The 15,769-nt window shown below is 35.2% G+C and overlaps 1 protein-coding gene across 1 annotated transcript; it reads right to left on the bottom strand.

The window, feature by feature from the left end:
* Positions 1-8: 8 nt before the first annotated feature.
* LOC113755856 (vacuolar protein sorting-associated protein 54, chloroplastic-like) lies at positions 9-13,585 on the bottom strand (the record flags this gene model as incomplete). The annotated part of the gene is made up of 11 exons (XM_027299722.1): positions 12,553-13,585; positions 11,182-11,244; positions 10,391-10,470; positions 7,825-7,927; positions 6,810-6,884; positions 5,897-6,053; positions 5,212-5,300; positions 2,199-2,431; positions 474-645; positions 292-375; positions 9-206 (listed from the first exon to the last, which is right to left on the bottom strand). Coding segments are annotated over exons 1-11 (2,055 nt in total), but the record flags the coding sequence as incomplete, so codon positions are not given.
* Positions 13,586-15,769: the final 2,184 nt, after the last annotated feature.

Raw genomic sequence — 15,769 nt, 5'->3', positions numbered from 1 at the left:
CGGTCAACATTTTGGGTTGAATTTGAACCATCACCGTTTGTGCCCATTTCACCATTCCTTGTCGCTATATCAACAGGAGGATCATCTGTGTCCCCACTTACTAGCGACTCTGAAGAAAACAATGAAGTGACAATGTTCTGATATTCCTCAGGCACGTCTATTTCATTCCAATTTTCTTGTTCAAGTATAGCTTTCATCTTGGTCATCTGCATATACCAATATTTCATAGATAAATCACAATAACAAGAAGCTAGGAAAGAATAATAGAACTCTTCAAACAGAACTGCTAACCTGAGATTCATGGTGGCACTCAACAAAATTTTTAGCCTGTGACTGCAATATCCCACGAATGCTGTATCCCAACCTTCCACCAATCTGTTTATGTTAGCATGATATGCTATCACAACCACAATCATGTCCACAGGTATCTATAAAGGAATTATAGTTATCATAACACAAAAAGTAAGTGGTACCTTCTCTGTTACATTCATGAATTCCAGAGTCAAGTTATAAACACTTAAAAACTCCTGTAACCTCAACTTTTCATGAGTTTTAGCACGCACTCCAAGAAGCTTTGCCCATCTATGATGAGCAGCATCACAAGCAGCAACCACAGCTTCTGTGTTCTCCCTTAAAACATCAGTTCTGAAATTAAACAAAAAGGATATCAATTATATTAATATTAGTCATCCAGTAAGCAGCATACAAACATCAGCTTATTAAGACGTAGAAGCTTAAAGATAGAATCTCTAGACTTTATTCTGTTCTTTTGTGTAGATAAATAGTAAGCCGAAGATTCTGGAAAATAGTGACGCAGCACAACAGCTTGGTAGGCTGAAAAGATTTGTAGGACAGGCTTTGGGCTTTGAAACTTGCAGTCAATAGCAAAATTAGGCAACATCACAGGTGCCAAAATTCTCTAAGATTCAGAACAGAGAACTTGAATAAAATCACAGGAACACGCAAACAAGGAGATCAGAACACTCTAGGAATCACTACAAGAAATCTTTAGAATCAAAGTATGCAGGGACGTTATAACAAACCTTCCTTAATAACTCCAATTCTCACAACTAAAATACTAATGATCAAAAGTAATATCCAAACACAAAACTTCGATCAACATAAATTTCCTGTAACCAACTGAAATTCCTAAAATACCCCTGATGGCTAAAATCAGAAAAAAGACTCCTTAGGACTCAGACCAACTTCCTAGTAGGTTCCTTAGGTGATTGCTTGCCACGCCACTTATAAACCTTAGGTTATTTCTGCCATTTATCTCAATCAGATAGATACTAATTTGTTTCACTAATGCATCCAATCACAAAAAACAGATAAAGAAATAAGAGCAAGGAAAGTCATCAAATCCATGTCCTACTCCAGAATCAAATAGCAGAAGTTCCCAGATGTTTTACACACAAGCCATTTAACAAATTAAAAGTACAATATTTTTCCACTATGAGACTAAATTCACCATTAAGAAACAAAAACAAAACGGCAGTTGTTGAATTTTTATTTCTACATCTGTTTCCATTAAATATCAAAACAAGCCCTTCAAAATTAAGGAAAGGGAAAAGCTTGGGATTGTGCAGCACTTGCTCTTTTCTATGTAATAGAGATGAAAGAAATACTATGCCTTTCAGAGTTAAAAAATCACCATGCATAACGAACCACTACATATTCCCTGCATGTCTCCTCGAGTAAGCAGATAAGTCCTACCTTCACAGAATCTTGAATGAACTTTTTGTCCAAAACTTCCAATAATAATTCTATACCTCTTAAACATGGAAATACTATTTTGTCAATAAAAAAGTCATTTTACCAAGTGTGGACAAAGAAAAAAATACAAAAGCCCTCCATATAATTCCTAGCAGAACCCATTAACAGTGGCATGCAGTTTCTCTTTTCAAACTAGACTTCTTCAAATGACTAAAATGCTTCCAAGAAAACATTAATAGTCCACAGTAACCAAATCTATAACTGATTATTCTAGTTGACAACGAAAGTCAACACTAAGCCCTTTGTATCAATTTGCAGCAAAGAAATACAAACCTTAGCGTAGATAAAAATTTCCCTCAAGATATCTTCTACCATTAACAAAGATAACCTCATTTTTTTTTCTTATATTTTCCCCTTCTTCTGAGCACGTTTGAGGAAGTCATAAATACTCAACAAGAAGGATGAGAAGGAAAAGAAATAACCGAAAATCTCCTGATGAATCTGATGGCCTTGTTGCATCATTGTCTCTAGCATCTCCGATAGATGAGTATGACAAGAGATTACTGCCATGACTATCAGTCTCTTGAGTTGTTTCTGCAGCTGCTGCACCAACTGCTATTGCAGCAGCAACAGTATTAGCAGCATAATGACCCTCACGACTGCACATTATCCACTCAATTGCTTTTTTTACTTCAGAAGCTCGCACTAAGTGTGCCTGCATTCACTAAAACAAAGAATCAAGTTACCATTAGAATAAAGAACACAGAAGCCAAATACCAAATAGATTTCACTTAATGATGGAAACATATAATCACACAATGAAATAATTCTTTAAAGACCTGCAGGAATTTCTCAGTCCCACAGGCCAATTAAGTGAGAAAAACTTCTTAAATGATATTCTACAATTTTCATAAACAAATCGGCAGTCTTGCTGGAATTCCTGCTGCAAATAAACCATGTTCATCAAGCACCTTCATATAAACCATGTTCATCATTGTAAGGAACAGCCCCCCCTCCCTCCCTTCTCTCCCCCCACACACAAAAAAAAGGGTGGGTGGCAACAAGGAGAAAGAGAAACAATTTACGATAATGGAAAACAGAGTAATAACAAACTAAAGAATCTCTTGGGTCGTGCGAAAATCAAATACTTTTGGTTCTTCCAACGGGATTGAACTGATCCTTGAAACTCTAGTGCTAGAATTGAATTCAAATGAAGAAAGTCAGAATTTGATGCAGCTATCTAAAGATTGCAGGAACAGGAACTAATTCTAAAGATTAAAATGAGTAGGTTATCAGGCAAAAGGATACAGGAGATTCTTGGAATATTACCAAGGATTTAGTAGGTATCACTTTAGAATATTACCAAGGATTTAGTAAGTATCACTCCAACAAAGGTTAAAACACCATTATAAGAAAATCTCCTGCAATTCGTAGCATCTCCTTTCACAGAGGTGTATTTTACAAATGGTCCCTGGTACGTTTTACTAGGTCACATCACCTTGTACAAGTCAAAGAAAAAGCCTCATTTCTAAAGGTTTTGACAAGAGAACACTTAGTCCTAGAAGTAACTATTTGTCCTAACAAACTTTGAACCAGCAAAATCTAAAATTAGAATTAGGATTCACCTTTAGTAGTGGCTAAAAACTTGGGGTTAAAAAGCTAAAGCCAACTTGGTCACATGCTGAGGTTTAACTCTTTTGCATCAGAATTAGTTGACACAAGTACAAAACTTTGATTCAACAGTTAACCACACAACCTTTTTGCAATATACTCTAAAGCATTAGTCATATAACCGTCCAACTATTAATGGAAGTTAGCTATATTGTTGTCAAATTAGTCATAATGCTCTACTATAAAAAAGCAAATATATTTATCATTGCAAAATAGAGTTTGATTTGCTGACAGGTATGCAAGTTTGCTTCCATGTTAGTCTAATCCTCTATGATAACTAGATAAAGATACCTGTCATTGTAAACTAGAGTTTAAAATTGTAACAAAAATTCTGATAAGTTGCTACGGAAAAGATTTATAGAACATGTAAGATACAAAAGAGATTAATTACACATTGATAATTAAGAAAAAAGAAGTAAACTTGCAAGAAAAGTTTGGGAGAACAATGTGACAGCAACCCAAATCTAAACATATATTTCGACGTTTCCTATTTCAGAGAGAAGGCAAAGAACATGGCCAGGCTCGTTAAAAATTCTTTTCAACATTGATGGCAACAAGAAACAAAAATTAGTTTTCCAAAAGAAGAGAATTGATGCAAAAGTATCTTGAGCTTTTATTAGTTTTTGTTCTGTAACTTAACTTGATTGCCCAGAATTTGTTAAATACTGCTGTAATTTTTCAAGAGTTCCCTGTGGACAAACTTGGAACATTTCTGAATCTAAAAGAGTGGCATTATCATCTATGCAGCAACTCACAGAAGCATACTAAATGGCAATAAACCAAAGACGCATAGCTCAAGACATTAACTGCATATGCCTTAAGAGTGAAGACAACTAACCACCTGGCTATATGCAATACCATTGCCAGAACAAAGAGAATACAACTTCTGCTATATGAATGGACCAACAAAAAGGCCTGCTGTATAGCTGAATCTTTTACAGCAGGATAAATGAACAGAACAGACCCTTTGGACTGCTCACTACACAAACTTCTGGCTACTATGATAACAAAGAAGAAGTAAAGCTTCCAAAGGACTTACGAAAGTTCAGAACAGCTATAGGCAGCCTTTTGGAAACTTATTATTGAGAAACCACAAGGCAACAAGTTAAATCAAAAGGAATAAGCTATGTACATGTTAAAATTAATGGGGAAAAAAGCAAACAAAAAGCAAAAAATGAGCCTTCATGAACGTACAGCTGAGTCAAAGATCAACAGCTACTCTGCATCCTACTACAAGAATTTATGGCAATACAGTTGAAGAGCTTAAGTTATGTGTCTAGAGTTACTTCATTATCAAATATTCATGAATAGCTAAAAAACTATTCAGTTTTATGCAATCTGAGCATGAGGATCACTTCAAAGTGAAATTGGTAAAATCTACCCTAACAAAATATAGAGCTGCATTAGTCTTAGTCAAGTCCTCTAATACAAGATTACATGGAAATGGAATTCACTGGTGACAGAAAATGAATAAAAGAGGAGAAATACATAACTGTTTAAATCAGCATCAAACTCATTCGTAGATCCCCATAATTCAAGAAAACATGCACAATTTACATCCAAAAGGAGGGAAATAGGTGACTCCAAATACCATATACCTTAAAGAGGAAGGAAACCATTCAACAAAACCGAAACTTAAAGGGCAATCTAAACTAATGTCGGCATCATGAAACAAGACATCAGTCATTACCACGTTTGAAGTGGTAATGACTGATTTCCATTTTGTAATGAACAGTTAACCAAGAGATAGTTAATTAATACTAAGTCTAAAAGATGAATAAAACAGAGAATGCAGCATTAAAGTAATGAGCACATATGCATTACCTGTACGACAATGAAAATAGCACTTAAAAGTTGGAGAAAGCATTCAGGTGACAGATTTTTCAGCTTATCTGCAAGCGAGGAACCTCCCCCTGACAATTTATGTTTGTCAAAAAGAGAAACAATGAAAATAAAAAAGAAATGTACTAAAAGACATGGAATAATCATATGTGCCCAGCAAAGAACTTGAGCATGATATAATTGACATCAGCATTCATGATCAATTGTTACTGAAGCTTTTCTTTCCCCAACACCCCCCTCCAAAAAAATAATAATAATAATAATAAGAGAAACAAACAAAAGAAGTAAAATAAAAAAATTCAATAGTAGCAACTAGCAACAAACAACTATTGATGTTGTCACTGGTACTACTGAAGCTGTTCTTTCCACCATAAAAAATAAAAAAGATCTAGAAACAACAAACGCTTCAGCGATATCAGCCACAAACCAATGACTGTTTAAGCTTCTACAGTACCAATGGCAACTGGCATTATGATCCTACCATTAAAAAAAATTGAGATAAAATTTTTTTAAAAAAAACCAATCATAATAACTACCAACCTAGGAATATTGAAGGTTCATTAGTCGTCAGTTGGCAACTAGTGCTGTTGAAGCTTTTCTTTACACAGTAAAGGGAAAAGAAAAAAAAACAAAAGGATGAAGCGAACAAGCATGTTATGAGACCCACCATCTGTATTCACCATTCTTCCACCTGAAATAAACTCCAAGCCCAAAGATTTCGCAACAAGAACTGGAAGCAGCTCAGAAACTGCTGCCTTGAAAGCAGCTTTCATATCAGCAGTAAGTGTATCACGATATATTCTCAACACAGCAGGGAGTCTTGCCTGAAAGCAAGCATCATATATTTAACAAATTATCCTAAGTGACACACATGACTAAACTCTAAACAAATCCATAGAAGATGGAAAAATCAGTAAAGCAGAGAAAGCAAAAGAAAGAAAGAAAGAGAAAAGAAAAGAAAAAAAAAGGCAACAAAAAAGTAACTAAACAAAAAGCAAAACTAAACACTTATCACAAAACATGTTTACAAAAACTTCGATGAAACCAACTAAAGCAATTCATGCACAAGTCAAGTAGACTTGTCAGCGTATGAGAACAGCAAAAACTCCTATACCTAAGGAGGAAAAAAGGGGTGAGGAGTCAAATCAAACGCTCAGATGTAAGCCACCTGAAGCACTGCATAATTTAAGCAATCACCTATGAAAAAAGCACGCACCGCAAAATTCCAGTAATTACCTATCCTGTAAGTAAGCACTGCATCAAATAAGTAATGACCTATATGACTCCATCTAGTTCACACAATAAGTTACTCCTCATCTTTGACTGATACAAGCTGTTAAGGCAGTCTATCTTTATATCATATAAACGTTTTATGTAAAATTTTTCTTTACCTTCATTGCAAGAGCAAACAATAATCTTAGAACAACAATGCATTTCCTTTTCATTCAACATGCTGCCAAATCAAATACTAAAGAAAAATATTTGACACAGTTTTACAGCCGAATAATTCATCTTATCAACAAGTAACAAGTCAACATGATCTTCAAGAACAAAAATGGCATACAAGATATAGAACTTACAGTTCTAAGCAATCCAATAATAACAGGAAGAAGCCGATCACGAAGATTTGACACCTCTTCTTCATTTAACTCAGTCTGCAATGTCAATTTCAACTTTTAACATAAGCAAACAACATAAGCTTGGTACCCAAACGTCATGTTTTCACTTCTCAGTACGTAGGAAATCAGCCAAAGTTAGATCCAACAGGATGTTAATAAGCAATTATCATTCAATATCAAAAAATATAAATCAGGGAGCAACACAAGCTACTATTCTTATTTCACAAATGCTCAAAGAAAATTAGCTGGAAATGATATTTAACTTGACTCTTGAGCATCATATACTTTCTTGTACTTGTGCTTCCTCGTTTTCCAAGATCGCAAGAATCAAGAATATCAGTCTGAATTATATGGGTTTACAAGCAAAATTACCTAATAAATTAGTGTCTTCAACACTTCCGTTGGCCAGGTTTATATAGAGTCATCCTTGGTTTTCTCCACCATAACTTAACTGATTATTAAAGTATTATTCGAACATCCATTGCTGTGAAAGCCGACCTGGTCTTCAAGACTAATAGTTACCTTAGTTAAGCAATTTATTATAAATCTACAATACTACTTATGACCAAATCAAACACATGCTTGAAAAGTAAAGACTCCTGTCTTTGGATTCAACATCCGAGTACAAACCGAGGAGAGATCAGAAACCACAGCAATGTTGTTTATCATTCTCAATCCGTTTATCCTCACTGTCTTGGCTATCTTACTTTGAACATTTTTATTTCTAACAAACAAATATTTTGAGTAAATTAGAGGATTCACAACATCAAGTAGAATAGCGCAGCCTAAGCATATATCTCAATTGAGTTGATTCAAACAGATAGCAGTTCTTCACATATTTTGTAAAGAACTAAAAGCCTAAACCATCAACAAAGTGCTAAAGATTGTGCTTTTAAAAGGGTGAAACCTATTGAATGCACCCATGCAGTACATACATTAATGAGAGAAAAAATAAGTTGACAGAAATGGCGCTTACCTTCTCCTCCTTTCCATTTGTAGCTATGCTGGTGCTAGCTCTTACACCCTCAATGCTGACCTCGTCATGCATAGTCACGTGCAGAAATTCTGCAGAAAGGATACTGCAAGAGTATTTATGAGACAACGTGCATCCAGACAAGCATCACTTCATAAATTCATGGTCCAATATCACACGCAACACAAATTTCAGTTTACCAAACAAATAGACAAACTAATAGTTGGATAAGATCTATAAGGTTGTGATTCCATTAAAAAAGCAATGGATAATAAACTAATAATACCCAAAATCCAAATGAGCACTAGATAACTAATGTACTGATATGCAAAAAACACACTCAGGACATTGGATGATATCTAAAAGGTTCTTCTTATACTAAAGTAACAATGCTATATCTAATAATGAACCATTTATGTTCATAATCCAAATAAGTATATAGTAAAAGAAACAGTAACATGAACGACCATAAATAAATAATGCAATTCCTCTTTACTGCCATCTTCACTTGATGTTTAACCCAAATTCCCCCACATGCAAGCACTAAAATCAAGCCTACCTCATTATTTTTACATCCAATACTTCTGAAGAATAGGAGCAATATCTTCAGCTGTATAAGATTAACTACTTAAAGAATTGTTTTATTAGGACCAACTCCTTTTCAATCATAGGATTTGCCTATTTCATTATCACCCAAGATTTTGAATATGCAGGCAGTTTGAGCAAAGCCATACAGCTTACTTCTCACTCATTTTTGTCAGAAGAAACAAGATGAAGAAAGAAAAGATCATACTCCATCCCATTTTGTATGTCTTGGTCTACTTTGCACATAGTTTATGAAACATAAAATTTGTCCAAAACACATCAGCTACTGAAGCGACTCTTCCATTATTGCCCCCTTAATCAAAGTTCAATATTTTGTAGGTTGACTTTGGAACACAACTACCAAACTACAAAGATGGTTTATAACACTAATTATTGAGGGAACATAAATCTTTTCTTCTCAGAAATAGTACAAAGGGTATAATAGGAAAGTTGAGCTTTATTTAATTCCATTTTTAAACCATGACAAGTATTTTTGCACAAACCAAAATAAAATGTAAAATGGGACAGATGGAGTGCTTAAAAGCAATGTACTGTAATACCCATCAAAGTCACAAAATTTGCCTGATGAGAGTAGTGCAATGCAAGGACTCCTATTTATCATCCTTGAAGACTATATAAAGTTGCACCAAATTCATACTCCGAGAAAGTTTCAAATAAGGAACAACATACCATTAGAAAAGATGGGAAATTGACTAATTTCTTCATGTAGGATGTAAAAATAAATTGTAGTCAGCCAGAAGTTTCCATAAATTAATCTCATGTAGAAGCACAGAATTAATCACTTAGTTCATTACCATATTTTGGGAAGCTAAGGCATTCAAGAATTTTCATTTGGTCTGTGCGGAACTTTCAACAACACAAGAAAGCACCAGATGGTAGATACCATGTAATGACATATAAACTTCGTTTGCATCCAGCGACATACAAAGCACCATGATTATACACATGGTTTTCAAAATGGTCATTGGCACTTTTAAGACTTGTATTCTACTTCAATTTGACAAGATTGAAAGTCCTACTTTGACTAGACAAACACATTACCAATGGAAAATAAATAATAGCCCAAAAAGAAAGTAGAAATCCCATTAGATCACAACATTAGTCAACATGCATTTAAGGTAAAAGTTAAAATCATATGCGTCCTTGTTGTTTGGTGTGGAAATTTCAACACAGGGATAGTGTGAATATTCTGACAGAATCAACGAGGAAAGGTAATCAAGTTGGGAGAGTAATGATCACAGATAGACAGCGAAGTACCAAAAGCCAACTCCTTTAGATCTTAATATCCATCCCGGTTATAATATTCCCCTTCATCACCAGACTCATCTATCTGTTCCTCTCATAGATCGATTTTGTTTAAGAAGCACAGTCACAGTTAAATATCTAATACATAGAGTCATGTTCCATTCACATAATCTGCATATGCTATTACCAGTCTCAATCCCTTGGTGGAACATAAAACAGATTTGGGAAAAGGAACAGACGCCTATTGGGTGGGCTTACAATACCATCCACTTGGGAACAAAATAACCCATTGGAATTTTCAATAATCAATAGTATGGGTTTATTTCCCCTTTATTCCAACAAATATAAAGGAAAAGCATGGCCATATTTTTGCACTCTTGTTTTCCTGTTCTCTCAAGTGCACAAGAGTTTAAGAAATCTCATTTCATAGTACTCAAAGAACCGATGTTATTGTTAAAAAGTCGGGCACTAGAATCATGAAAGTAACTAGAAGATACTAGCATAAAATTGTCATCAATTGAACAGAACAAACTATTCTCTGACATTTTCTCACAGAATAACATAGATATATAATTGCTTTTGATCATACACGCCTACATAGTCATCAACTGCATCTACAGCATTGGATTTTAAAGTTTTCTGTTACCTAGATACAAAGGTCCTCCAAGACTGACAGTAAGGAGTTCAACTATAATAACAATTGCAGCGCCGAACAAACCTGTTAATAGAGTCCACAGAAGCTGCTACATGATCACGAAGGTTACGAAAGCAATGCATACCAGTCAGCTCATTGCCATCCTATGAGAGAGAAACATGAAATCATGAATCATCCACAACAGATTGCAGAATCAACTACAGAGACAGCTCCCTAATCTGCAAAAGTATTTTTCTAGACTTCCAAGTAAAAATCAAATTTGCAAGTTTCATTAGAAATTCAGGAAGCAAAATCCCAAGATTATTAAAAGATCCATCCATGAGCTCTTAATTGCATCTCAAGGGATAATGATTCTCAAATCCATAGAATCAAAACAATTCTTCCTTCACATAAAGAACAGATATCCCCAAATACAGGAATAGACCACAGAAATCATCCACACAAAGAAGTGAGAACTTACTTTTGGTAATTATTTTGAACCATTTTGAAAAACTGACTTGAGCTTTGTTGCTTTTGTTACTTTACATTCTACTTATTCTTTAACATCAATCTAACACACACGATGAAGAAAAATGACAGCAATCTACCTTCATTTCCACAAAAAGGAAATAAAGAAGCAGCAAAGACACAAAAAGGAAACATCTGAAAAGACTAATCATATAAATTTAAACTAATAAAAAATAGAACAAAAAAAGGGCGACAAAAGCATCTCTAAACTTGTGGCGACCATCAACTCCTCTATAACGATATGCAGTGAGAGAACAAGCCCTCCTTTCTAGCAAAGAAGTTAAATTGAAGAAATCACCAAGACAGCTAAAGATTAAGCAAAAAGATTTTGGTTGTGATAAACATACCAGTAAATGCTGCAAATCAAGAGTAACATCTAAAGCTCCAGCACAATCTGCAGAAGTAATAAGCTGTATAAAGCAAATGAATGTAGCATCAGCCTAAAGTCTAGACAGAGAATAAGCAACTATTAGCCAATAATTTAGATGATTAAACCTAAAAGTGAAACCAATCATGCAATTAAAGAAACTAAAAACTAGATAAGACTAAATCCTAACTAGTTTATAGAAACCCTATTAAACAAATCGGTGCAACAGCTACATCATGTGCTGAAATTCACTGCCTAATTAAATCTCAGACCAAGAACATCATTTAAGAAAAGTTCTTGGTCCAAAGGATAGTCTAATGTAAGATCTTCCTGATTTGTAACTTAGATACCAAGCCCATTTTATTGTTTCAATCCAATTTGCTAAATATTTGGCTGCAGCGAATTTTTTTTTTTTTTAATTTTTCCAGAGCTGTGAAAGGTCATTGACAGAGGCACATTATTCATTTTACTCGATTAATGTCCAACAGGGCAATACCTAAAATTCGGGTTTGTTGGTGTGCAGAATTTTAAATTTTCAATCTAAAAGGGTATAGTTTCTTTAACTTTTAACTTCCTTAATTTTAAAGAGCATACTAGGCTGATTTAAACCCTCAGAAGTTTTAGTATCGTATAATCAAGTTACTCCCTGGTTTGTCAGCCAGTGTAATTCTTCTTCAGCACGCTTAGCATATTAAGTTTAAACCTCCAAACAAATAAACTGCAACTCAATCAACTTAGTTCCAAGGCTTTGCAACTAGGCAGTTGCTAGAGGTTCCCCTTGGTCAAACCTAAATAGAATAATTTGAGTATCATTTTTTCCCATAATCATGTCCATCTTAAAATTATCCTCCATAATCTTAAATTTGCCATGGGAGTAATATTCTTTATCTGAAACCCCTTTTTACCCCCAAATTATCATCCAAATTCTCAAAGTTTTATGGGAGAAGCATTCCATGTTAGTGCTTCTAACCCAAAGAAAAAAGTCCTCCTTCCAAACAAAAGGACTCCAATGTTCTCCTGCAACATAATGCGGACTAAGACTTCAATAAGAACAATATCATAATCTAGAATCTGCAGCCAAGAATCTTCTCCATCCTCCACCGTCCAAAATAAAATAATAACTAGCATATTCAACATCTTGTTCAATCCATTATATTTGTCATCACATCCGGATTATCCTCATGCATGTCTTAGATGGAATTTAACTTCTACACTAATGCAAGTCTTCGTCCGTCGGAAAACTAGAAAAGCAAATTGTACACAATCACATATGTCAAAAAGAATAACTTGCGAAGCCAAAGCCAAAACCAGAAACAATTTCCGAAGATGAAATGAAATACACAATGCTTACCAACTTGAGAGTTGAGAGTGCTTGGTTCACATACTGTATAAGCATCAACTTTTTCCTCAAAGCAACCATATTTTCCCTCCGAACATTGACCTCCTGTACCCGCCTTGCCGACCCCACCAAGTCAGAGTCCAGAAGCCTTATAGTCTCCTTCAATTCCCTAATTCTATTACAACCTTCAACAATCTTAGCATTTAAATCCTCCAACTGCCCTTGCGCCTCATAAAAAGAGCTCGACCGGAGCGAAATCTCCTTTACCAAATGCAGCTCCACCGTATCCAAGTACTGCGAGAGCTTCTCCTGCAGAACTAAATTCTCCGCCGTCGTTTTAAACGGACACGCCGCCTTAAAAGTCCCGCCATCTTCCAATTGAAAGTCCTCCTTGAAGTACAAAGCTGGAACTTCCCTCAAGCAAGCCACCAATGCCTCGCCCTGGCCTGCGAACTCACTGTCCTGCCCCTCGAGCGATTCATGCTGCTGAATATCGTGGAAACGACTGTAATGCTCGGTAATGGAGCTAAGATAGGGTCCGAAATCAGGTTTGTTCACTTCGGATCCGGGTTTCGGGATGCCGGCAGAGTTGGCAGCGGGTAAAGGCGCGAATTCTGGCGCGGGGATGGAGGACGTTGGTGACCACCAGTAGTCCGATTTTCCGGCGTGTGGATTATTAAGAATTGAAGCTAGACTTTGACTGCCGGAATCGGAAATCGATTTCGCCAACGACGACGAATTCCGGACAATTTTGCTACTGTGATTGGCGAGATTGCTTTCGTACCTTCCCAATCGGGAAGGCGATGAATCCATTTGCCCTAACTGCTTCTCAAGATCTACTCAATAACTACGCAGTAGCTACCAGCACAACGGCGACGTCTCCGGCGGCTGCGACGGCGATGGAGAGTCTGAAAAATAATCTTTTTTCTCCTATTTTAGTTTATCATAGTACAATTTTGGAGAATTGGGTTGAGAGAAATGTGAATAATATACTGGCAGATCTATATATGAGCGTGATTTTGACAGGGGATTGGGTGATCAAATTTTTTTATTCGGTGAAGATCTGAGAAAAGATTTTGGATCTACGGAAGGGGGTAATAAGTAATAATAAGAGGAAATGTGGGGAAATCGGAAATGGACCGGGCGCCGGCCGGTTTCAGACGCGCATTGGATTTAGTTCGCTTTGCTTTTGTTGGTAATTACATTTGATTCCCCAAAATTTTGAAAAATAACAGAAAACCCCTTAAGGAGCTTATTTTGTTGTATTATTGCCCAAACAAGTTTTGCAACTAATTTTGTATATTTTCAATCACATTTTTACGTATATTATATCACGAGAATAACATGGATTGTTATAAATAATAAAATGGATGTTGTGAATTATGTACAACAGTTAATCATTTTTTGGAATGGAGTAATGGGCTTCAGTTCTCGATCAAAAAATCTAACTACTTTATATCATGAGAACAACATGGATCGCTATAAATAACAAAATGAATATTGTGAATTATGTACAATGGTTAATCATTTTTCGGAATGGAGTAATTGTAGACACCAAATTTTGAATAATTTGTATGTGGCATCTACTTCATGATTTTTATTTTAGATCGCTTGCATTTAGTTCATTGTTGTGTGTTTTGCATTTTTAGTTGTTATTTTATTTTAGTTTTATTCATTTTGCCCTTTTAGTTTGTCTATTCATTTTTATTTTGTCATTTCAGGTTTTAATCACTTTTAAGTTTTAGATTTTAGTTTTTAGTTTTTTTTAGTTTTTTAAGTTTATAGAGTTTTAGAAAGAAAAGGAAAACATCAAAAATATGTTTTAGTCATTTTTGTTTTTATTCAATGCTTTCTTAAAAGAAAAATGAAAAGTGAAAAAAAGAGAAAAAAGAAAAAGGAAAATTTGTTCACAAAAATATGTTTATTTCTTTAAATTCAATTTTTGGGCACTTTGGTTATTTTTATTAAGTTATTTTGAGAAAAAGAAAATGAATGAAAAAGGGAGAAAAAAAGGAAATGTAGAAAAAGATGGAAAAATGGCCATTTTTGTTGTTTTTAGTTGTTTAGTTTTTAAATTATTTTCATTATTATTACTATTATTATTACCTGGTTTTTGTCAATTTGGTATTATTATTATTTATATTTATATTATTATTATTCTTAATTAATTAGTTGTCAAGCAAAAAAAAAAAAAAAAAAAAAAAAAAAAAAAAAATTAACCGCAGCATGCACGCTGCAATTTTTTGCAGCGTGCAAAGGACAGCCACGGAGCATCATCGGATGGCCAAGATAAGATGCTGAGAGGAGGTTGATTGCTGGCCATTGAGGGCAGGGTTTATGAGTTTGGGAGTTCCATATAAAAGAAAAAGAAAAGCATCAGCCGCAAGAGGGATTTTGAGGGAGAGAATCGACGGGAAACAAAAAAAAACTAAGCAAGGGTTTTAGAAAGGGGTTTTCAGGGCAAAAACAAAGCACAGAGAGCTAGTGTAGGAGGAGAAGAGTGAACGGCTAAGGGGGGAATTCCAAGTAAAAGAAAGGGCAAGTAGTTCGTGAAGGAGAAATCCAGCACCTCCATAGTCGGCTACTACTATCGTTGGAAGGCAAAGCTGCCCGCTGAAGATCTTTCCAAGCTGCCTCATTTTGCTGTTCAGGTATATGGATGTTTGCTTCCTCTTTTCAAATCTTTTTAATGTTAACATTGTAGCCTTGCCATGTTTGGGTTTGAAACTTTTGATTTTTGGAAGAAGGTAATGGGAAGAACATCGTTGGCTTATGGTTTGTATTTTAAAGCTGTGAACTTTTGATGTTTTTTGGCATGTCGGGCATGGTAGGGTCTGAAATTTGTTGGGTGTCAATCATATTCCGTTCCTAGATTGAAATTCAATAGCAAGTTCCTAGCTTTGAAAAGGAAGGATTTTAGCATGGCCTGTCCATTTGATTTGTCGAATACAACCATGAAGAAAAGTAGCTTGTTTCGTTTTTAATCATCTGGTTTGGTTCGGACGTTGGAGCTTTTGTCTTGGTTGTTGTTGGAACTTTTTGTTTGGACTGAAATCTGGGATTTGTTGCTCAGTTTATGCACCACATGCACGCCCAAGCCAAAATTCTGATATTCAGCTTGAGTTGATGAAATAATAAGAAAGTTATAACAGTTTTTGTCCGTCCTTTTCTGCATTTTTTTTCCTTTCCAGATTTATCGTATGGTACCTTTCCAAGTTTCTGGTCATTT

This window comes from Coffea eugenioides, unplaced genomic scaffold, assembly GCF_003713205.1.
Source record: "Coffea eugenioides isolate CCC68of unplaced genomic scaffold, Ceug_1.0 ScVebR1_1780;HRSCAF=2697, whole genome shotgun sequence".
In the NCBI taxonomy this organism is placed as follows: domain Eukaryota; kingdom Viridiplantae; phylum Streptophyta; class Magnoliopsida; order Gentianales; family Rubiaceae; genus Coffea; species Coffea eugenioides.
The sequence above is the reverse complement of the archived record's forward strand: the minus strand, read 5'-3'. Positions and strand labels throughout refer to the sequence as shown.